Consider the following 22,500-nt stretch of genomic DNA (forward strand, 5'->3'; position numbering starts at 1 on the left):
CCGTGAAAAAAGGAATACTATATGCAGAGAGAGAGAGAGAGAGAGAGATTTTTAGCCAGCCAGCCAGAGAGAGATAGTACCCGGAGCAAGAGTGGATGAAATAAAGGAAGATGAGAGGCGGAAAATTTAAATATCTTTCCTTCTTTATCTGGCGCACTGCTGTGAGGAGGAGGATCACAGAGAGAGAGAGAGAGAGAGAGAGAGAGAGAGAGAGAGAGAGAGAGAGAGCACTATGAAATCTTACCCTCAAAAATGGATCCCTTCCCCCCACGGACCAGAATGAGCGGACGAGTGTGAGTGTCGCAAGTGATTGGCTGGGTTGTATTGAGCTGCGGTGTGTCCTTAGAGCGAAGGTCACACACACCCTAAGGTCACTTCTACATAAACACACAATTTGCTGACCTTTTGTCCTGTGTTTTGAGGGGATTTAGTTTTTTTTTTTTTTTTTTTTTTTTTCTTTTGTCTAAAATGATGCTGGGTTTGTTCTCGTATATTTATTTATTCATGTGTTTGTGTTATAGTGCAGATCTCTTTGTTAACCCTTTTCTCTCTTATTTTAGTACATCTTTCTTTCATTACTAATTACTGTGAGACATCTTTATTCTTTCTACAACCACCTCCAAATTTTTAAATGGAACAAAAATCGCAAAATCTATTCTTTATATTTGTTTTTCTATCCCCTTCTTTCTTGTAGATGTTTATAAGGATTACACGCATTGCCTCTCATCCTGCTGTCTGTTTTATATCGCAGTGAAAGAGCTGAACTATCGCCAGATCCATGAAAACAAGCATGAAAGCCCCTTAACTTCTACTAAAGCGTGTTGAACGTTGTCGGGATAAGGCGCCGAGTCCGTGGAGAATGCTGGTCTGAGAGGCGTGAGTGGTGTAAGGAGCTGTGTGTTGTGATGGATTGCAGCGAGAACTAAGAAAAACAATATAAGAGAAAGACAGGAAAGAAAGACGACGTAGAAGAATGATGGAAAAAAAATAACGAACAACAGTAGGAAAGTATTGATAATTGGAAGAACGCAAAACAATTGGACAGAATATAAAAAGCAAAGTAACGAGGAGCCAATGCAAAACCCAGAGAAGCATTGTAAAATATCGTAAAACAACTTTGGTTTTTGTGGAGTGGGAGAGGACGAAAAACACCAGGAAACAAGGGAGGATGGAAATTCAGATACGGATATGATATTTACGTATACATTTGGGGAGGCGGATACAGGTGTTGGGGGTATCAGTGACGGCAGCGGATATCCAGGTGCAATAGTCGTCAATATGTGTGGTGGGTCCCAAGTGGCGAGGCAAGAGATGGAAAGGGAGGGGACTAATTCTGCATCCACTCCGTCGTCTCTACATACGCTGTGTACCCTCTATGCTCAGCCCCACTCCATCTGCTCAATTCCTCGCCAGACGCAAACACCATTATTCCGTCTTTCTGCCACAAGGAGCCTCGGGGACCAAGCGTCGCACGGGACTGGAGATTGGCTGGAGGACTGGAGGCGGTGGTGGCGGTGGTGGCACTGGACTGGAGTGAAGAAAGGCAATCCTGACGAGTCGCTTCAAACACGATGGTCATTACAAAAACACTAAAAGGGATGACAAAAGGCATTTATCTCACTTTTTTTTTTTTTTTTGGGTGGGGTCTAGCTCTCGAACCTGCATGGGAACTGGCAACTAAGTGGACCTTTTTATAACCCTTTCTGTTGCCTTTGGTCAGTTTTTCCCTCTTACATAAAAAAAACAGACGCTGAGGTTCTTTGATGACAGCTCGGTGACTACACAGTAACCAGCAGTGAATGAAACAGGACGCCGCGGTGGAGGAACATCACATGCCTGTCAAACACTGAATGCCAGACAGATGTGATTTGATTCTAGACACACACGAGACAAGGGAAACAATAACACTTACTGACTGGATCTCAAAAGCGAGTGTTGTACATCAGCAATTGTAATGAAGGAAGAGAAGGGTAGATAGAAAAGCAGATGGTGGACCATGGAAGGCGGTAAGGTGTGTTGATGGGAGTTATGGGAATGTAGAGGTAGAGTCAAGATAGCAAGACGGTTTCTGAAGTCTTTTTCTTTTTCTGCTGCAGTGAAATCATAGCAGCTGACAATGATGATGACATGTCGCAAGAAGTAGAAAGTGGTTTCCGAAGTTTTTTTTTTTTTTTTATTATTATTTTTTTTTTTATTTATTTATTTATTTATTTTTTTTTTGCAGTGAAATCATAGCAGTTGATAAAAAGAAATCCCGCTATATTTGAACTGATAATAGTTATACCACTATCAAACATTAGACAAGAGATAAAAAGACAAAAAATACAACAAAACGACGACTAGTATATTATGTTAGACCGTTTCCGAATAGTTTTTTTTTCTTCTTCTTTTTACGTAGGGAAGAGGGCCAGTCAAGGAAAAAAAAATAAATAAAATAATAATAAAAGCCCATTTGAGTGTTGGCTCTCTAAAAAGTGGAAAAGTGTCAGCCAAAATTAGGGAGCAAATGCCTCGATACCTCCCTCTTAAAAGAAGACGTAGGGAGTCGGAAATACAGATGCAGGGAGGGAGTTCCAGAGTCTACTAGTGAAAGGGATGAATGACTGAGAGCACTGGTTAACTCTTGCTTTAGAGAGTTGGACAGAATAGGGATGAGAGGAAGAATGGAAATGCCTTGTTTGTGTTTGTGCTGCAGTGAAATCATAGCGGCTAACAAAAACAAACCGCTATATTTGAACTTTTAACAGTTATACTACTATCAAACATTAGACAATAGATAAAAAAGACAAAAATGCAACAAAACGACAGTTGGTGTAGTATAATGAACACTTTCCGAAGAGTTTTTGTACTGCATAGAAATCATAACCACTAAAAAGAAGAGAGCGCAATATGTGAACTTCCAATCATGAAAACACCATCAAACACTCGACAAAAAGTTTAAAAAGACAAAATATATTAAAACAACGGTCAGAATAGAATAATAGACAGACAGTGATCGAGTCCCGTGAATAAGACAGTGGCGATTCATGATCATCGAACACCGGAGAGGCGCAAGGCGTTAGACCGGCACTACATAAGGCCTGAGGCGTCGCACATCAGTTGGTGGGGCGGCAGGAATTAGACTGATGGGAGGCAGTGATGCAGTGGAGGTGAAGGATGGAGGCCAAGAGTGGAGGAGAAGATGTAGTGGAAGATGGGGAAGAAGAGCGGAAAGAAAATGAAGAAGAGAGGAAAGAGTAGGGAAAGGTGGAGGAGGAGGAGGAAGAGGAGGAGGAGGAGGAGGAGGAGGAGGAGGAAAAAAAAAAAGAGGAAGAGGATGTAGAGGAGGAGGAGGAAATTCAGGCAGAAAAAAAGAGGAAAAAGAAAATGAAAAAGAAGAAAAAAACTATGACGAAGGAAAAGAAGCAGAAAAACGAGAACAACAACAAAATAATATCTGTGTGTGTGTGTGTGTGTGTGTGTGTGTGTGTGTGTGTGTGTGTGTGTGTGTGTGTGTGTGTGTGTGTGTGTGTGTGTGTGTGTGTGTGTGTGTGGTAAGGGATCGTGTTCGAGTAGCTACAGTTCCGGTCACGTTCAAGTGTTACTCATTAGTCGTGGCTTTCCTTGCGTGGCTGCGTGTCGAGGGGCGATGTGGTAACACGGCCTCATTTGTACGCTGGTGGCTGGCTGAGTGCATGCCGGGGTGCCTTTCTGATCGGAGAGAGAGAGAGAGAGAGGGGGGGACGGTGCGCGCATATCCGAAAGGTGTGATTTGTTTTTCTTGGTTCCTTTCCTCTAAGTCATTCGCCCTTCATTTGACCAGAAGAGGTGGAAGGTTGAGTGGAAGAGAGACGTGTCCTGGTTCTACGACTTTGTATCTCGAGTTTATCCTCCAGTCATTCTTTCTTCTGGATGCTTTTGTGTTTATTTCATCTATCCACCTGTTAATTTTTTGCTGTTTCCTATTTTTTTCCTCTTTATCTTCCTTTCTGACCGTATTTCTCGTTCGTTTGTTTACTTCTTGCTTCTTCTCCATAGTCACGTCAAGAGTCACTGGGTGTATGAGGGTTGAGATGCAAGTTTTCTTTGAACATTAGGAGGTGATGTGAGGTACAGAATCGTTTAAGTCGAATTGTATGTTAATTTGGTGAGTTGTCAGAAGGTTAAGTCAGATTTGGTGGCTTTATGTTCGTTTAGAAGTTAGGATAAGTCTGTTTAATAATGATTTTAGGGTCAAAGTGTCTCATTAATTGCTGAATCGATTATTTGATGTGGGATTCAGTTCAGAATGGATGTTAATTTGGTGAGTCGAAAAAAAAAAGAAGTTAAGTTAGTTTTGGTAGATTTTTGTTTGTTGGAGGTAAGGATAAGTCAGGTTTAGGTTGTTTTAGGGTTATCTTATGAACCTCTTCAGTACTGGGAAACATTTTACCATGAGTTTTATTAAACGATTTTATTCACATTAGGAAGGATCTATGGAGGTCAGAAGATTAACCCGTTTAGTACCATGACGCGTTTCCATATTCATTCTGCTTATTATTTAGTGATTTTATACAGCTTCAGAAATTTATTATGTGGAATTTGAATAGTGGAGATTGTGACCATTAATCTTCTGACATCCATAGACCCTTCCTAATGTAAATAGAATGGTCTAATCGCACATAAATCTCAAGGTAAAATGTGTCCCAGTATTGAAGAGGGTAAAGGCCAAAGTCTTCACTATTTTAATACCAACACAAGTTTCTGAAGCTATATGAAATCCCCAAATAGTAACCAGAATGAATATAGAAATGCGTCATGGTACTGAAGGGGTTAATTACTGGATCTTTTACATGTTACTATTACACTTATCTTTCACTGTGAACACTTATATATATTATGTAGTGCTTTAATTAATGTAATGTTTAGCCATTTTTGTTAGTAACCCTTATTCCGAGCTGTTTGAGGCACTTCAATAGAACTTTTCTTTATATAAATTCGTTTCTCTTGGTCCCATCTTATATAAAAAAAAGTCATTAATAATTTTACTTTACGACAGCAATGACATATGTCTTTACTTGTGACACTACGCGCACTGTTTTTAGGCAATTCAGTGTAACTTTTCTTCATATAATTTTTTTTCCTCTTGATCTCATCTTATATATATAAAAAAAAAAAATCATTGATTTTACTTTACGCCAGCAATGAGATATGTCTACTTTTTACACTACGCGGTTTATTTATTTATTTTTTTTTTGGGGGGGGAGGGGGGGAGGAGCAATTCAGTGTAACTTTCCTTTATATAAATTTCGTTCCTCTCGACCCTATCTCATATAAAAAGTCATTCATAATTTCACTTTACGACAGTAATGATATATGTCTTTACTTTTGACATAACGCGCCATCTCGCCTCACCGCACCTCACCACACAACTCTCACGTCCGTTATCGAGGAAAAATTCTGTGAACACCTTTACTGCTTCTCCATTCCGCCGACCAGACTCTTACTCTCGGCCTCACTCTCACTGACAGTCTACACTACCACACCTCATCTCTCTTTCATTCCTGCCACGCCACAGAATAGCGTGGTGATTTTTTCCCTCACTTTTTTCCCAGCAGCTTTTGACTGAGGCACGGCTCTTGCTCTCTGCGTCGCTTCCGTTTTCTCTTTCCTTCTTTTTTTTTCTTCTTTTTTCCATTCCTTCCTTCTTTCCTATCTTCTTCCTTTTCCACTGTTGTTATTTTCTTAATTTATATTTTTTGTATATCATTTATTTTCCTTTTTTCCCTTTCCTCATTTCTTGTTTTCCTGTTTTTTTTTTCCTTTCCACTGAAGTCATTCCCTTCCCTTTCTCTCCTTCTTTCCTCCTTTTCCTCCTCTTCTTTACAGTTCATGCCTTCACTCCTCGCCTCCTCCTTCTCTCCACCTTTCCTTATTCATGCCATTAGGACGCGTGTTATTCCCTTCCCTTCCCTTCTTTTCCTCTCCCCCTCCCCCTTCCTCTCCCCCTCCTTGCATCCCTATCACGTCCACTGGGATTATCGCCTCTCCCTTACTATCTTCCTCCTTCCCCTTATCTTTATCCTCTCTTTTATTCCCCCACCGCTACAACTTCGAACATTATTCCCCTTCCTGCTCCTGCCCTTGAACACACACACACACACACACACACACACACACACACACAGTCCCTCGCTCTCTCGGCCACAAACCCAACCAGCTTCTCCAGACACGCCCCTGAGAAGACCATTACACGGGCCATCGCTGCTGCACGCTCGTCCCAACTTCACAAAACCCTATTCGGCTCCTGGTTCTGCCGAGTGGGACGCGATGAGGAGACCAGCCGGGCCGTGTCGCTCAGGAAACTCCCTCTCCATCTCTCCCTCTCTCTCTCTTCCCTCGGATTGTGTAGCATCCTTGAGATTTCTTTTGCTACTCCTACTTTGCACTTCGAGGAGAGGCGAGGAGTTGTGTTTGAGTCTTTGGTGTGTGTGTGTGTGTGTGTGTGTGTGTGTGTGTGTGTGAATGGTTTATTTGTGCCTCCTGCCTCTCGTTTTTCTCTATTTTAGCGGAAATCTTGTCGAGGAAGAAAGAAAGGCATGCAAAAAATTGATATAGTCTTTGTAATTTCTCGCTGGGAAGGAGAAAAGGTGCAGCAGAGTGGTTAGTAAGTTAGGAAAGGTGTGCCAAGTAGCAGTGAAAGAATTACCAGTTTCTTTTATTTATTTATTTTTTTTTTTTTTTTGAGTGACAACCAGTTCCTTTAGTTACTTTATTTCTTACCTTCGTTACTGCAGTGTAAGCAAATAACTACATTTTTTAGTATACTTTTCTTGGATATATATTTTTGTCATACTCTATTGGTTTATTTATTTTGAAGTGAATTATTTAGTGAAGGAGATCAATTATGTAAACGAGAGAGAGAGAGTGTGTGTGTGTGTGTGTGTGTGTGTGTGTGTGTGTGTGCGTGTGCGTGGTGGCCTTGGTGGCCTGGGTTCCCTGATGCTGGCTCGGAGGAGTTGAACTGATGCGCTTCATGTCCTAGTCTATTTGAGCATGGACGTAAATTTCACCTCAACTTTTCTCTCAAACACCTTCGCCTCGCTGCTCGGCCAGGGGAGGAAGACTCTATCATGCCCCGGTTAACTGAAGGATCATTATCGTAGAGCATCACCTTCCTTCCTTCCTTCCTTCCTTCCTCTTTTTAAATAGGACCATTCGTTACCCTAGGCGTCTCTTTCCCTTGCTCATTTTTACCTACACCATTCCTTATCAAAAGAGCTTCACTTCCCTTCATTTTGAGTTATATCTCTCGTTATCGTGCAGAGTCGCTTTCCTTCCTGCTTCATTTCATCTTATGCCGTGTCAGTCTGCCCCCTCAGCATCCTTCAGTCTTCCAGCGAGGGCCAAGACTTGCTCATTTCATCGTATTAGCTCTTAATCAGAACGGGACAACATTAAACTTGACCTGTCTCTCCTTCCTCTCCTTCCTCACATTTCCCTTTCTCTTCCACCTTCCCTCGAGTAACATCAATACAACACATTCATTCTTATCATTTCAAGAGGCACGTTATCATAGAATAGTATTATCAGTAAACCTTGACTTGTGCTTTCTTTCCTTCTTTTTTTTTTTCCTCTCCTCTCTCACCCTTTCTCTTCTACCTTCCGTCGAGTAACATCAATACAGCACATTCATTCTTATCATTTCAAAAGGCACGTTATCATAGTTCAATTCAGTAAACCTTGACTTCCTCCTTTCCTTTTTTTTTTTTTTTTTTACTCTCGTACTCTCATCTTTTTACTTTCACCTTCGCCCAGACAGCTTTTCCTCAAATATCATCAATAGAACTCACTAATTGTCCCGTTCAAGTGTCATTTTACCATATTCTTTCTTTTTTATTCATTTTGTCTCTAACTCCGTCTGTCTCGTACGTCCTTTCATCTCGGACAGGGGGAGAAAATTGGACATACAAATTTTCAGCCCTAAAGACATTGCCATTTCAATCCACTTCACTGAGATTATCCGTTCATTTGTTCTTCCTTTTTTACTTTTTTTAATTCTCCCTCCTGCTTCACCACCCTTTACCTCCTTCCGTCTTGAATATGCTAAAAAATAATAAACATGTAAATTCAATTGCTCCCTAATTTTGGCTAAGTCTTCTTATGTCTTAGAGGACTAGCGCCAAGTTTTTTTTTTTTTTTTTTTACATTGTGTTGCCCTTGGCAGGCCTTCTACAAAAAAAAAAAAAATAAATAAATAAAAAAAAGATGAGGAAGAAGGAGAAGCGTGACCATTTCAACCCATTTCCGTAACAGAGAGATCAATCAAAACACACCCTTCAAAAAAATCAACAACAATTCCAACCCATTTCAACTGACCTAACCAAAATACACCCGAGAACCACCACCACCACCACCACCACCACTTCATCCCATTTCACTAATATAACACTAATATAATACCGACCTTGACCTCTCATTCCTCCCTGTCTCTCTCCCTCTGTGTCTAGCCCTCCCCGGAGTTGGAGTTTCCCCACGGATCGGAGTTGTCTGCTCGCTGTGACAGGCCGGGGAAGTTTAAGCTGCTGGGGGACTCGACACTCACCTGTACCAACGCGAAGTGGTCAGGCAGGTTCCCCGTCTGCATCCGAACTAACTACTACTCCAACTACTCTGGTAAGTTAAGAGAGGTTACCCAGTTTCCTAGTCCCCCAGTTGCACAGTTGCCCTCTTCTCTGCCACAGTCCAGTAAGCATGCACGGTTCTTCCCTTCCTCAGCCTCTTCCAAATACAGGGCAGTCAGTGTTTGGCTTCTCTTCGTGTTATCTTCTTCCTCCATCTCCTTCCTTCTCTCGTTTTCTCCTCTCCTTCCTTTCCTTTCCATTAGCCACCGTTCTTCCCTTCTTTAGTTCTTCCGAATACAAGGTTGTCAGTGTTTGTATTTGCTCTCTCTTCGTGCTTTCTTCTTCTTCCTTTATTTCCCTTCCTTCCTTCCTTCCCTCCTTCCTTCCTTCCTTCCTTTCTTTCTTTCTTTCTTCCTTTCTTCCTCTCGTTTCCTTTGCGCCATTCATTCATTTTTCTCCTATTCCTTTCCATCGTTATCTTCTTCCCTGTTAATCTTTCTTTTTCTTCTTTTTTCTCTTCAATTTTTCCTTATTCCCGCTCCTTTCCTCTCCTTTTCTTTCGCTTCTCTCTTTTCCTCTTCCTTTTCTCTTCCTTCTCTTCCTTTCTTCTTACTTTACTCTTCCTTCTTCGCTATATTTTTTATGTGCTCCATTTTTATTAATTCATCTTTCTTTTCTCTCTCTCTCTCTCTCTCTCTCTCTCTCTCTCTCTCTCTCTCTCTCTCTCTCTCTCTCTCTCTCTCTCTCTCTCTCTCTCTCTCTCTCTCTCTCTCTCTCTCTCTCTCTCTCATCATTTCCTCATTTTCTCATATTGCTTCTCTAAAATTTAATCATAATTTTCATCAAACATTTTGGTGTAATAGGGAAGAGTAAATATCTATCTCGTGGTGTTTATTTTCTCATATTAACACGAGCATGACGTTCCTGGTGGTGGTGGTGGTGGTGATGGTGGTGATGGTGGTGGTGGTGGTGGTGGTGGTGATGGTGGTGGTGGTGGTGGTGGTGGTGGTGCTGTCCGTGTTCCTCCTTCAGTTTGTGTGTGTAATATGTAACTTTGTATCTCATTTTGTCCTCTGTTGTATCTTTTCTCTCTCTCTCTCTCTCTCTCTCTCTCTCTCTCTCTCTCTCTCTCTCTCTCTCTCTCTCTCTCTCTCTCTCTCTCTCTCTCTCTCTCTCTCTCTCTCTCTCTCTCTCTCTCTCTCTCTCTCTCTCTCTCTCTCTCTCTCTCTCTCTCTCTCTCTCTCTCTCTCTCTCTCTCGTGGTCTGCTATTCATTTGGGTTCCCTCTTAAATCCACCTTCTTCTTTTTTTTTCTTTTTCTTTTTTTCCTAATCCATTTTGTCCATTTTCCTCGTATCCTGACTCACATTTCCCTCTTTATTAGTCGTCTTTTTGGAATGATTTGCTTTATATTTCCTTTATTTCCTTTTTTTATACTTTCACTTTATTTGTTATTGTGATGAAGGAGTTTTTTTTTATTGTTTCTCTCTCTTTCTCTCTTGTCTTTTTTCCTGTTTCGTATTTCACTATATTCTTGTTCTTCTTGTTCTTGTTCTTCTTCTTCTTCTTCTTGTTCTTGTTCTTGTTCTTGTTCTTCTTCTTCTTCTTCTTCTTCTTCTTCTTCTTCTTCTTCTTCTTCTTCTTCTTCTTCTTCTTCCTGCCTTCTATCATGTTATCAAGTTCCGTCCTTCCTTTATTTTATTCTTTCTCTCTCTCCCCTTCTGTTCTTTCTGTTCCACATCCTCCCTCTCCTTCACCGATTTTCTCTCCCCTTTCTCTATCGCACATTTCAAACTTTTCTCTCTCTCTCTCTCTCTCTCTCTCTCTCTCTCTCTCTCTCTCTCTCTCTCTCTCTCTCTCTCTCTCTCTCTGTCTCTGTCTCTGTCTCTGCTTCTCCATCTTCCTCTCTCCTTCCCTCTTTCCTCATTTTTTCCCTTCTTAAACTCTTCACTTTCACCCCTGATGACATCCACACCTCCCTCCTCTTCCCTCCCTCCCTCTCTCTTCTTCCTTCCTTCCCTCCATATTTCCTCACCTCGGCGTGGCAACTTCAATCCATCTTCCAAAATTAACTATCAATCCATTACTAACTTCTTCCATTACTGAGAAGGAAAATATGAAGGGGATTCCACCAAACCAGAAAAAAAGCCGTGTCTCATATTCTCTCTCTCTCTCTCTCTCTCTCTCTCTCTCTCTCTCTCTCTCTCTCTCTCTCTCTCTCTCTCTCTCTCTCTCTCTCTCTCTCTCTCTCTCTCTCTCGTATATTAAACAAGTAAACGCAGAATCCACCTTTAAATTTTTCATTACTTTTTATCACAGTGTTTCATATATCCATTTTCTTTCTATTTTCTCATTTCTCCGTTTTTCTTTCTTTTTTTTTCCAATTCCTCGCCTTTCACAATCCCCGCCGGAGGCACAGTCAGTGGAGAGGGAATTTAACCTTGGCCGCCACTCCTGACAGATTAATTAAAAGTATATATCTATTGGGAGAGAGGAAGTCAAATATTGTGGCTTTATTGTTCCCGAAGGCGACGTGAGCGAAGGGGAAGGAATTTTTTGGGTGGGGACGTCAGTTTTATGAGTACATATGGCATCTGTCTATCTGTCTTTTACGGTGAAGCTGGTGAGTGGGACAGGGCATGACTTTGTAGTGTGTGTGTGTGTGTGTGTGTGTGTGTGTGTGTGTGTGTGTGTGTGTTAGTGTAGATCTGTCCTGCTTCCCAGATTTGGAGGCGATTGTTCTGTTTGTTAGTTGAATGAAGACAACACACTCTCTCTGTAACAGTTAGATATGAGAGAAGTGTGTCCGCCATTTACAAGTGAGAGGTGGAGTTAGTCTGGGAACACTGCTCTCTGTCGATAAGTCTGTGAATTAATGTGGCGACTACTGTGGTCTGCGGTGGAGGAGCTGTTCAGTGTAACGCTGCCTCCTATTGGGAAGTTTTTGAACGATAACCAGTACAGGCTAAAAGAATGTAGACGCCACGGCCTTTCCTCCTCCCCTTCCCTCCGGCACAGCTGATTGATGCACTCTTGAACTTCTTGCCACTGTCCCAAATTTATATATTTAAGATACTTTCGACAACCTTATGAAGTCGTGTTGACTTGCCAGTTTTCGCAAATATCAGTTGAGAAAGAATGAAAAATATCGAATGATTAATCTATTAATATTTCTTTTAAAATGAGGTTTCAAGACATTTGTCTCTGACTTCTGGCTAATTCCCTCCTCATCTTTTAGGGAACTTGCAGTTTAAGTGGACGTTTTTTTTTCATATTTTGTTGCCCTTGGCAAGCTTCTCTCTTGCATAAAAAAAATAAAGAAATTCTTGACACAGGTAAACATATTTCATGGTCGTAATCTTCATAAGACTCAACACGTGCCTCCTCTCATGCGACTCCTCCTCTGAGCATCCACAGCCTCTTTGTTGACTTTGTTTGCCCAGCAAGCTTCCCACCTTTACCCTAACACTGGTCTCATCAACACCTTACCATCTGTTGTCCTTGGCGGCGGATTCTGAACCACTAACAATAGGTAATTGGGGAAGCATTCTCTTGATGCTTCTAAGCGTCTAACGATGGCTAATGATTATCACCAAGAAGCTCGTGTGCAAGGCGGAGGGAACACTGGTGCCTTGTTGGTGTTCGTCTCCTCAGCAGCAAAGACTCCTTGTTCTTTTAAGAGGGAGATTTCGAGATATTTGTCCCAGACTTTTGGCTAACTTTAATTATCTTTAACCCTTTCCTTACTGGGACACATTTTCACCTTAAGATTTGTGTACTATTAGACCATTTTATTGTCATTACGAAGCGTCTCTGGGGATCAGAAGATTAATGGCCACAGTCTTCACTATTTTAATCACCCACATAAGTTTCTAAAGATGTAAAAAATCACCATTAAGTAACTAGAATGAATATGGAAACGCGTCATGGTATTGAAGAGGTTAAGGGAACTGGCAATCAAGTGGACCTTTTTATATTTTTATTGCCATTGGACATCTTTTCCTTATGCATTAAAAAGAAAATGGTGATGGTGTAATAACAATGATGACTGTATTGGTGGTGAAATTGTGGAGGTGATGTTCTTGTAGTGATGATAATGAAAAGATGGTGACGTGAAGGTGATTAGAGAGTATTGGTATTGGGATTGTGGATATGATGTGGTGCTTAGGGAATTAGCCAGAAGACAGAGACAAATGTCTTGAAACCTCATTTTAAAAGAAATATTAATAGATTAATCATTCGATATTTTTCATTCTTTCTCAACTGATATTTGCGAAAACTGGCTCAAGTCAACACGACTTCATAAGGTTGTCTAAAGTATCTTAAATACACACACCGCGTAGTGTAGTGGTTAGCACGCTCGAGTCACAATCGAGAGGCCCGGGTTCGAGTCCCGGCGCGGCGAGACAAATGGGCAAGCCTCTTAATGTGTGGCCCATGTTCACCTAGCAGTAAATAGGTACGGGATGTAACTCGAGGGTTTGTGGCCTCGCTTTCCCGTTGTGTGGAGTGTGTTGTGGTCTCAGTCCTATCCGAAGATCGGTCTATAAGCTCTGAGCTCGCTCCGTGATGGGGAAAACTGGCTGGGTGACCAGCAGACGACCGAGGTGAATTACACACACACACACACACACACACACACACACACACACACACACACACAGTTGGATGGTTAGGTCTTTCCTCCTGCCTGGCCGCGAAGACACAATTCCTCGACTTAAATCCCACGACCTATTCTCCGCCCAGTGAACACGAGATGCGCCGTGAAAGGAGGCAACCCAGATTGTCAGTAGTAGTAGTAGTAGTAGTAGTAGTAGTAGTAGTAGTAGTAGTTAGTTGAATTAGGAGTAGTAACAACAGTATCAACAACAATAAAAACAACTTTCAGAGACTTGGCATCATTACTTTAGACCACGAGAGAGAGAGAGAGAGAGAGACACACACACACACACACACACACACACACACACACACACACACACACACACACACACACACACACACACACACACACACAAACACATCCCATCCCCCCCAAAAAAAAAAGAATATAATAAACAAACCAAACCTAACACAACTAAATTAAAAGCAAACAAGGCCTGTACGTGTATCACTCTGGGTACTCGTACTGACGTGGCGGGGGGGACGGGGGGGACGAACTGACACACGACGAGACGAGACGAGGAGAGGTGAAGCGAGACGAGGGCAGATAATGAATACGAATTTGGAAAGCCTCTCATAATGAACCCCGAGAGAGAGAGAGAGAGAGAGAGAGAGAGAGAGAGAGAGAGAGAGAGATGCAGTGTTAGCTTGACGAAGGCGAAGGAGGAGGGTGGCGGATTAAGCCTAAGGGGATTAGTGGTCCAGAATACTGTGTTGATCCCGTGAATTTTACTGCCTTCCTTCACTCCCCTCCTCCTCCTCCTCCTCCTCCTCCTCCTCCTCCTCCTCCTCCTCCTCCTCCTCCTCCTCCTCCTCCTCCTCCTCCTCCTCCTCTTCCTTCCATCTGAAAAATAAGGAGGGTCGGGAAAAAACATGTTGAAATTTCCTGGCGTTTAAGTGGCGTAAACTCGGGGTTCATGAATATCACCTGAAGGAGGAGGAGGAAGAAGGAAGAGGGAAAGAGGAGGAGGAGGAGGAGGAGGAGGAGGAGGAGGAGGAGGAGGAGGAGGAGGAGGAGGAGGAGGAGGAGGAGGATGGGCAAGGGATTAAACACAGGAAGAAAAACGAGCAGTGAATTAACCTCATTTCTCCCGGTGACTCAGAGTTGCAGGTAAATATTTAACTTTTTCTTACCTGAGTGAAGATTTGAGGTTTGTTGTGGTGGTGGTGGTGGTGGTGGTGGTGGTGGTGGTGGTGGTGGTGGTGGTGTACTGTTCCCTCTCTCCCTCAGTCCACCTGGCGTGTTTCTCTTTAATATTTCTTGTCTTGTCAGTTTTATTTTAGTGTTGTTTTTTTTTCCTTTTTATTTTGTTATCATGTTTTCTCTCTCTCTCTCTCTCTCTCTCTCTCTCTCTCTCTCTCTCTCTCTCTCTCTCTCTCTCTCTCTCTCTCTCTCTCTCTCTCTCTCTCTCTCTCTCTCTCTCTCTCTCTCTCTCTCTCTCTCTCTCTCTCTCTCTCTCTCTCTCTCTCTCTCCTCTCTCTCCTCTCTCTCTCCTCTCTCTCTCCTCTCTCTCTCTCTCTCTCTCTCTCTCTCTCTCTCTCTCTCTCTCTCTCTCTCTCTCTCTCTCTCTCTCTCTCCTCTCTCTCTCTCTCTCTCTCTCTCTCTCTCTCTCTCTCTCTCTCTCTCTCTCTCTCTCTCTCTCTCTCTCTCTCTCTCTCATATTCACGCTACCGCTTATATCTTTTTCATATATAATTTTCTTTCAAGAGGAGCTCAGAGTAATGCGATTCCTCAGCTCTCCCACTCCCTCTCTCCCTCTCTCTCCACTCCCTCTCTCTCCCCGCCCTGACACCTTAGTTCGGCGACAGAATGAATGGAAGTGCCGCTCTGGGGAGGCTGAATACTGAGAAGCGTGGCATTGTTACTTAATTCAGTGACTTGTTTATCTCTCCAGCGTCTGCTTATCCCTGGAGCTTCTTTTATTGTTTCTCTCTCTCTCTCTCTCTCTCTCTCTCTCTCTCTCTCTCTCTCTCTCTCTCTCTCTCTCATCAGCATTTTTTTTCGTATTTTTTTTAGTTTTTATTATTTTTTTTATTTGTATTCTTCATTATACTTTCATTTTCTTTTTTCTCTCTGTTCCTTTCTCTTCCTCGTCATCTATTCTTCGTTCCCTCATCTGTTTTTTTTTTTTCTCTTGTCTTTCTCTCTCTCTCTCTTTATCTCTCTTTCTCTAAAACCTCCTAATCCTTCCTTTTACTTCACGTTCCTTTTCTTCCAATCTGCTTCCTGTTTTCCTTCATTCCTTACATCTCATCTCCTTCCTTCCTTCCTTCCTTTCTTTCTTTCTTTCTTTCTTTCTTTCTTTCTTTCTTTCTTTCTTTCTTTCCTTCCTTCCTTCCTTCCTTCCTTCCTTCCTTTCTTCCTTTCTTTCTTCCTTCTTCCTCTCTCTTTCATTCTTTCTCTCCTCTCGTTTTCCTTCTACACATTTCCTTTATCCCTCATTTGTAAGCTCCCTCTTTCCTTCCCCTATTCTTCCCTGTCCTCCTTTGCTTTCCTATTCGCCTTATTCCTGTTCCATTAATTCCTTCTCCTCCTCCTCCTCCTCCTCCTCCTCTTGTTCTCTCTTACTCTCTCTTCCTCTTTTTCTGTTTTCCTTTTTTTGTTCCTCCACGTTTTATCTTATTTTCAGATCATGTTTATGTTTCTTTGTCTCGATTTCTCTTCGTTACGTTTGTTGTTCTTGTTCCTCCTCCTCCTCCTCCTCCTCCTCCTCCTCCTCCTCCTCCTCCTCCTCGTCTTCTTTTCTCTATTTTTCTCTTCTTATCTTGATCTGCGTCCTACTTACGTAATTTTCAGATAATGTTTGTGTTTCTTCCTCTTGATTTTCCTTCGTTACGACTCTCTCAATTCTCCTCCTCCTCCTCCTCCTCCTTCTCCTCCTCCTCCTCCTCCTCCTCCTCCTCCTCCTCCTCCTCCTCCTCCTCCTCCTCCTCCTCCTCTTTACACCTCTCTGCCTCGTTTCCTCTCACCTCCTCTCCTCCGTGCACCGCCTGCTGGTTCCTTCCTCCGGCTGTCACTTAGGTTTACTCACTCCCCTCACCACCATCCATTCCACAGAAGCATCCCTGGTTGGCTCTCTCTCTCTCTCTCTCTCTCTCTCTCTCTCTCTCTCTCTCTCTCTCTCTCTGGCAAGGTTGGGAGTTTGATTTTGGTAAGGCAGATGGCGCTGGTTTCCGTCACGTGATCTAGTGTTGTCTTCACCTCAAGGTCTGGATTAGCGATATTTTCCCTTCATTTTCCTACTTTTATTCTCTCCATTACATGACCTCGCTGTTGCAGGTAGCGCAGTACTGACCTCACTTCTGATTACTACGGCGCTAGAACTCAACATTTTCCTTTCATTTCCCTATTTCATTGTCTATATTTTTCTTCCCCCTCTTACCCTCTCACCACTGCCAATATTTCTCACACCTCGCCTTCCCTCCCTGCAGTGGACGCTCCTCCCGCGCTGGACTGGTGGCTGGCGGGAGGCAAGGGGCGCGTCAATGCCTCTGGAGACCTCATACTTTTGCCTGGCTCCATACTGCACCTGGATTGCCTCTTCCCGCGCCTCCACGGCAACCCCACTTGGACCTGGACCTCGAGCTACCGCCAGTACCCGACAGGTGAGGCAGCTGGAGGGAGTGGGGAGGGAATGGGAGGGAGTGTGGGACAGCGGGAGGGAGTGGGAGGGAGTTTATGGCAGTGGGAGCGAGTATGAGGGAGTGGGTGACTGTGGGAGGGAGTTTATGGCAGTGTGAGGCAGTATGAAGGAGTGTGGGATTGTGGGAGGGAGTTTAAGACAGTGTGAGGTAGTGGGAGGGAGTATGAAGCAGTATGAGAGGGTCTAAGGGAGTATGAGGCGATGGGAGGGAGGTTGAGGCAGTGTAAGGCGATGGAAGGAAGTGTGAGGGAGTGTGAGGCAGTGTGAGGCGGTGGGAGGGAATGAGAGAGTGGTCGCCTGGGGACAGGTTAGAGGACTTTACCTGTGTATTTCCATTAATTGATTTGTTTAACTACTTCCCATTAGGAAAATTACTTATTCATTCAATCTGTGTACTCATCTATCTGTTTGTTAATTATTTTTTGCGTGCGTTTTATTTACTGACTGTCTGACTTGTTACTTTTTACTTACTATACATTGTCACTGTTTTGTTTTCCTTCAGCTCGTATTTCTGATTCAAAGGCTTTTTTTATTCTTTTATTTATCTTTTTACTTATGCGTACGTTATTTTTATTTATTTATTTATTTTATTTTTTTTTTGTGTGTTAAATTATTTGTTTGTGTGTCAGCACCTTTTTGTTGTTGTGGTGATAAATTCTCGTCCATTTTGCTCTTTGTATTGCATTTGTGTGTGCTTCTGTGTGTCTGCATCGTTGAGCGTCTACCTATAATCTTCTCTTTCTATCTGACTTTATATGTCTGTCTTTCTGTCTCTCTCTCTCTCTCTCTCTCTCTCTCTCTCTCTCTCTCTCTCTCTCTCTCTCTCTCTCTCTCTCTCTCTCTCTCTCTCTCTCTCTCTCTCTCTCTCTCTCTCTCTCTCTCTCTCTCTCTCTCTCTCTCTCTCTCTCTTTTTTTCTAAACTTAATGCACATAACATACATATTTTACACATAAGTATGTTTACAGTTGGAGCTGAGTTCGTGAGCTAAGAGCGTGCACTGGCATGTGACGCTCATTCTAAAGCTGCTCCCGGGGACGGCATTGTGAGCGAGGGTGTCATAAAACTGTCACTGTCAGTTGCGCACCTCCCTCGCCACTGATCAGCACTGTCATGTCAGGCACACGCACATCCCACGTCACTGTGTTTCACTGTCACTGTCAGGCATACTATTTTCCTCCACTGTCACTGTCACTGTCAGGTGGATTGCAGGCTGGTGGACACTGCCATTTTATCACCTTTCACTGTCACTATCAGGCGGATGTGTCCGTAACCAGGCGTGGGCAGCACACTTCACCTGCTGGGTGGACATGCTGGAGACGTCCACTGCTGAGGTGAAGGCGTTCCACAACACCGCGGTGTCGTGGGAGAAGGCGCGCTGACACCTCACTGAATGGCACCTCGGCACCTCGAGGAGGGTGTCGGACACTACCGCTCTCGTAGTACGTTCACTCCTCTTCCAGGGTATCCGTAGAGCCGTGAGGTTAGGTATTTGCTGCACCTGGACTTTGTGCAGCACAGTAAGGGCCCCAACACGCCTTCGGTGCTCCAAGCTATCCAGCACGTTGATAGGGGCTTCTTGGTGAGGGTCCGGATGCTGTCTCTGCTGCAACTGCTGTCCCTGATGCCGCTGTCGCTGTAGCTCAGCTTGGAGCTGCTGTCCCAGGCCACCGGCATCGCGAAGGAGGCGCTCGGCTCGCCGCTGCACCTTGTCCAGCAGGGAGAGGTGGGACTGAGCACTGCACATCCAGCTGAGGGGGCTGTACTCCATGATGGGCCTCATCTGCGCTTTGTACAGCGTCATGAGCCCCTTGGCATCGAGTAGGTGCCTCACTCGACGTAGGAGTGTCACCCTCAGGGATGCCTTGCGTGCCACGCTCTCCAGGTGGCGGTCGAAGCTGAGTTTGGAGTCTACCTCCATCCCCAGGATGTTGATGGAGTCCTTAATGGCAAGGGTGTCTTCTCCAAACTTCAGCTGGCCTTCAAACAGCCTGACGTCCTCCCGTGAACGTGAGATGACCACGGCCTGGGTTTTTTCGGCAGCAAACTTGACTTGCCACTGTTTACCCCAGGCCATGATGTTACCAAGGTGGCGGTTGGTGACATCAGTCACGTTCACTGCCTCCTCTCTACCGAAGCTGTGCGAGAGAGTGGCATCGTCCGCGTATGCCGACACAGGCGAGAGGCTCTGAAGTAGGTCGTTGAAATATACGTTCCACAAGAACAGAGGCCTCCACTGAGTGTGTGGTTGACGTGCACCCGCCCAACACTACTCTCAGACTCCGGCCTTGTAGGTAGCTGGAGAACAGCTCTAGCAGTTGTCCTGTGATGCTGAACTGTTCGAGCTTGGCCAGGAGTCCTTTGTGCCAAACTCTGTCAAAAGCCCCAGCAATGTCAAGGGCAATGACGAGGGTGGGGCGGCCGGCGTCGAGGGCGTCATGCCAGGCTTGTGTGAGGAGGAGAAGCATGTCGGAGGCGGAACGTCTCTTTCTAAATCCATATTGGCGTGGAGAGATGAGGTGACGCTCCTCTAGGTGACAGGTCAGCTGCTCAGCTATTATTCTCTCCAAGATCTTGCTGACAGCTGACAGGAGAGAGATGGGGCGGTAGTTTGCTGGGTCACCTTTATCCTTTTTTTTGTGTACAGGAGTGACCCGAGCCTCCTTCCATGCAGCTGGCCAGGTGCTGGTTTGTAGGCACTGGCGGAAGATGTGTGTGAGGGGCTTTGTTAGCTCCTCCGCACAGTGCTTCAGCAGGAAGGGCGAGACGTCGTCAGGGCCGGGCGCCTTCCTGGTGTCGGTGCTGCGCAGAAGCTTTGTCACGGCGGCTTCGCTGAGCTGTAGGTGGTCCAGGGTTACGTCACACAGGCGGGTTAGTTGTGGAGGCTGACTGTCAGGCTCCTCAGTCGTCATTCTCCCGCTGAAGTGTGCTGCCAGGAGTTCAGCCTTGTCTTGGTTGGCAACTGCCAAGTTGCCAGAGGCTGTTTTAGGGCGGGATCCTCTCCTGTGTGACTGTGCCCTGCCGCTGCTTCACAAGGGACCACCATTGCTTGGGATCAGTTTGGTTACTGGCAAGCTTCCTCCGTAGACTTAACTCCCACCTCTGCCTCGCCCATGTAGCCACTCTCGCCATGTTTTTGCAAGCAGCGCGGTGCTGGGCCTTGTGGCGCCTGGAGGGACGACGCTTCAGACGAGTCCAGGCCTTGTACTTGGCATCAGCAGCTTGCCGGCACCTGTAGCCGAACCACGGCTGGTCTCGTGGATCGACTCTATATGCCCTGTGAGGGACGTGCCTGGCTTGTGCTGATATGATAAGGGAGGTGAGGGTTGCCACGTTGTGGTTCATGTCATCTGTGAACGTGGATTCCCAGTTGGTGGAGGCTAACTCTGCCCTGAGCCCCGCCAGTTAGCCTTCTCCCATAGCCAGATGGTGCGCTGGCTTCCTTCCTCACTTGCTGGGTTAAGACCAACTTCACAGAGGACCGCATTGTGGTCAGAGCTACCAACCTTGTCAAGTTGGTAGCACTGCACAGAGTCTGCCGGCAGATCGGTCAGGACAGGTCGAGGAGGCACCACGCGCGTGCGTGGAGAAGTCACGTGGTTGGTGAGCCCGTGGACCGTTATGAGCTCTGTGTAGGCTCGGTTCACCAGGTGCTGGTTTAAATCCCCCACAATAATGGTATTCTGACAGCTGTGGGTGGCCATGATTGTGTCCAGTTGGTCCGTGAGGAAGGAGAGTGGGGCGCCTTGTTGCCATTGGGGCGGTACAGAAGGCAGAGCAGCACAGCAGTCCTGTCAACGAGGAGAAGGCGGAAAAATAGCATCTCCATCTCCTCAGGAACTGTGACGGGCAATAGCTGCAGCTGTAGACCTTCACGGTGGCACAAAGCTATACCACCGCCTTGCCCGGCTGTTCTGTCCCTCCGCACCCAGTGAGTATAGCCAGGTATCCTGTCGCATGTTGTGACGCAGCTGTCATTCAGGAAAGTCTCGACGGCCACCGGCCTTGTTCTTGAGAGCTGCGTGGGTCAACTCGCCGACATTCGTTCTGAATCCACGTACATTTGACGACAGGATTCTGAGGCTACTGGGTGTCATGGTTGTCCTACTAGAAATATGTGTGTGAAGTGACGTCGTTCCGCGTTCCGTACTGCTGCTCTCTCTCTCTCTCTCTCTCTCTCTCTCTCTCTCTCTCTCTCTCTCTCTCTCTCTCTCTCTCTCTCTCTCTCTCTCTCTCTCTCTCTCTCTCTCTCTCTCTCTCTCTCATCCTCCCTTTCTCACCCAGTTCTAGTCACTCAACTTCACTCATTCAGCAGGACTTGCTGCGCTTCACCCACAGTTAGTTCTCACCGTCAGCCTCATCTCTCTCTCTCTCTCTCTCTCTCTCTCTCTCTCTCTCTCTCTCTCTCTCTCTCTCTCTCTCTCTCTCTCTCTCTCTCTCTCTCTCCCCCAGTTCCCCCTCTCCACCGCCTGTCAATGGTCCCGCTCACACACGCCTTCCCTCCTGCTGTTGCCTCTGGGCGCTGGAAGTTGGCTGGTTGTGAATCGTGAAGGTACAGAGAGGCGAGGAGAAAGTTAGGCGTGTCCCAGGTAGGAAGGCAGGAGCGTGGAGTGTTGGAAGGTAGGAAGGTAGGTAGGTGGGCAAGCTGGCTGGCTGGCTGGCGTGACCTTGAGAGAGAGAGAGAGAGAGAGAGAGAGATGAGATGGAGTGGTTTGCTAGTCGGACTGTGTAGACTCTAGTTCCTTTCTTCACTCTCTCTCTCTCTCTCTCTCTCTCTCTCTCTCTCTCTCTCTCTCTCTCTCTCTCTCTCTCTCTCTCTCTAGATGATAGTGGTTTTCCTTTTTTTCTTTTTCCTTTTTCAATTTTAACGCGGTTTGGAAGTTAAAATTAATAGGATACGTTACATCTCTCTCTCTCTCTCTCTCTCTCTCTCTCTCTCTCTCTCTCTCTCTCTCTCTCTCTCTCTCTCTCTCTCTCTCTCTCTCTCTCTCTCTCTCTCTCTCTCTCTCTCCTGGGATCACGTTTCCTCTCATCCTTAAGAAAAAAACAAACTTAATCTTGAACACACACGAAGGTAGAAAGTACTTTATAAACTGTTTATTTCCGTAGCACAGCATTTCAAGGTATTGCTCCAGGTTTGAGGTACGATGCTGGGGTATTGCTGTCTAAAGAGCTTACTTCCTGGAAAAAAAAAAACTTAAGTAATTGAAAGATGGATGGGAGGTGAGGTGGATGAGACTGAGTAGGGGGATGAGTGTCAGTGTGTGTGTGTGTGTGTGTGTGTGTGTGTGTGTGTGTGTGTGTGTGTGTGTGGTGCCGGTTTTCATGGCTATTATGTCATTTTTCCTTTCATTTTTTGGTTTAAGTTAGGTTAGGTTTCGTTAGAATGTTAGTTTTGGTCTCTCTCTCTCTCTCTCTCTCTCTCTCTCTCTCTCTCTCTCTCTCTCTCTCTCTCTCTCTCTCTCTCTCTCTCTCTCTCTCTCTCTCTCTCTCTCTCTCTCTCTCTGTGTGTGTGTGTGTGTGTGTGTGTGTGTGTGTGTGTGTGTTATCTATTTACATATCTATCAAGACTTCTCATAATTCTGAATGTTTTTTATTTATTTTTTTTTTTTTTT

At 44.9% G+C, this 22,500-nt stretch overlaps 1 protein-coding gene across 1 annotated transcript in view; it reads left to right on the plus strand.

Moving 5' to 3' along the window:
- Window positions 1-22,500, plus strand: part of LOC123498942 (locomotion-related protein Hikaru genki-like) — a 170,306-nt gene that overhangs the window by 121,467 nt on the left and 26,339 nt on the right. Inside the window, exons 6-7 of the mRNA XM_045246518.1 lie at window positions 8,469-8,634; window positions 16,676-16,849. Coding sequence (XP_045102453.1) covers window positions 8,469-8,634; window positions 16,676-16,849 — 340 coding nt within the window. The remainder of the gene's footprint in view (window positions 1-8,468; window positions 8,635-16,675; window positions 16,850-22,500) is intronic.

This window comes from Portunus trituberculatus, chromosome 48, assembly GCF_017591435.1.
Source record: "Portunus trituberculatus isolate SZX2019 chromosome 48, ASM1759143v1, whole genome shotgun sequence".
NCBI classification, from domain to species: domain Eukaryota; kingdom Metazoa; phylum Arthropoda; class Malacostraca; order Decapoda; family Portunidae; genus Portunus; species Portunus trituberculatus.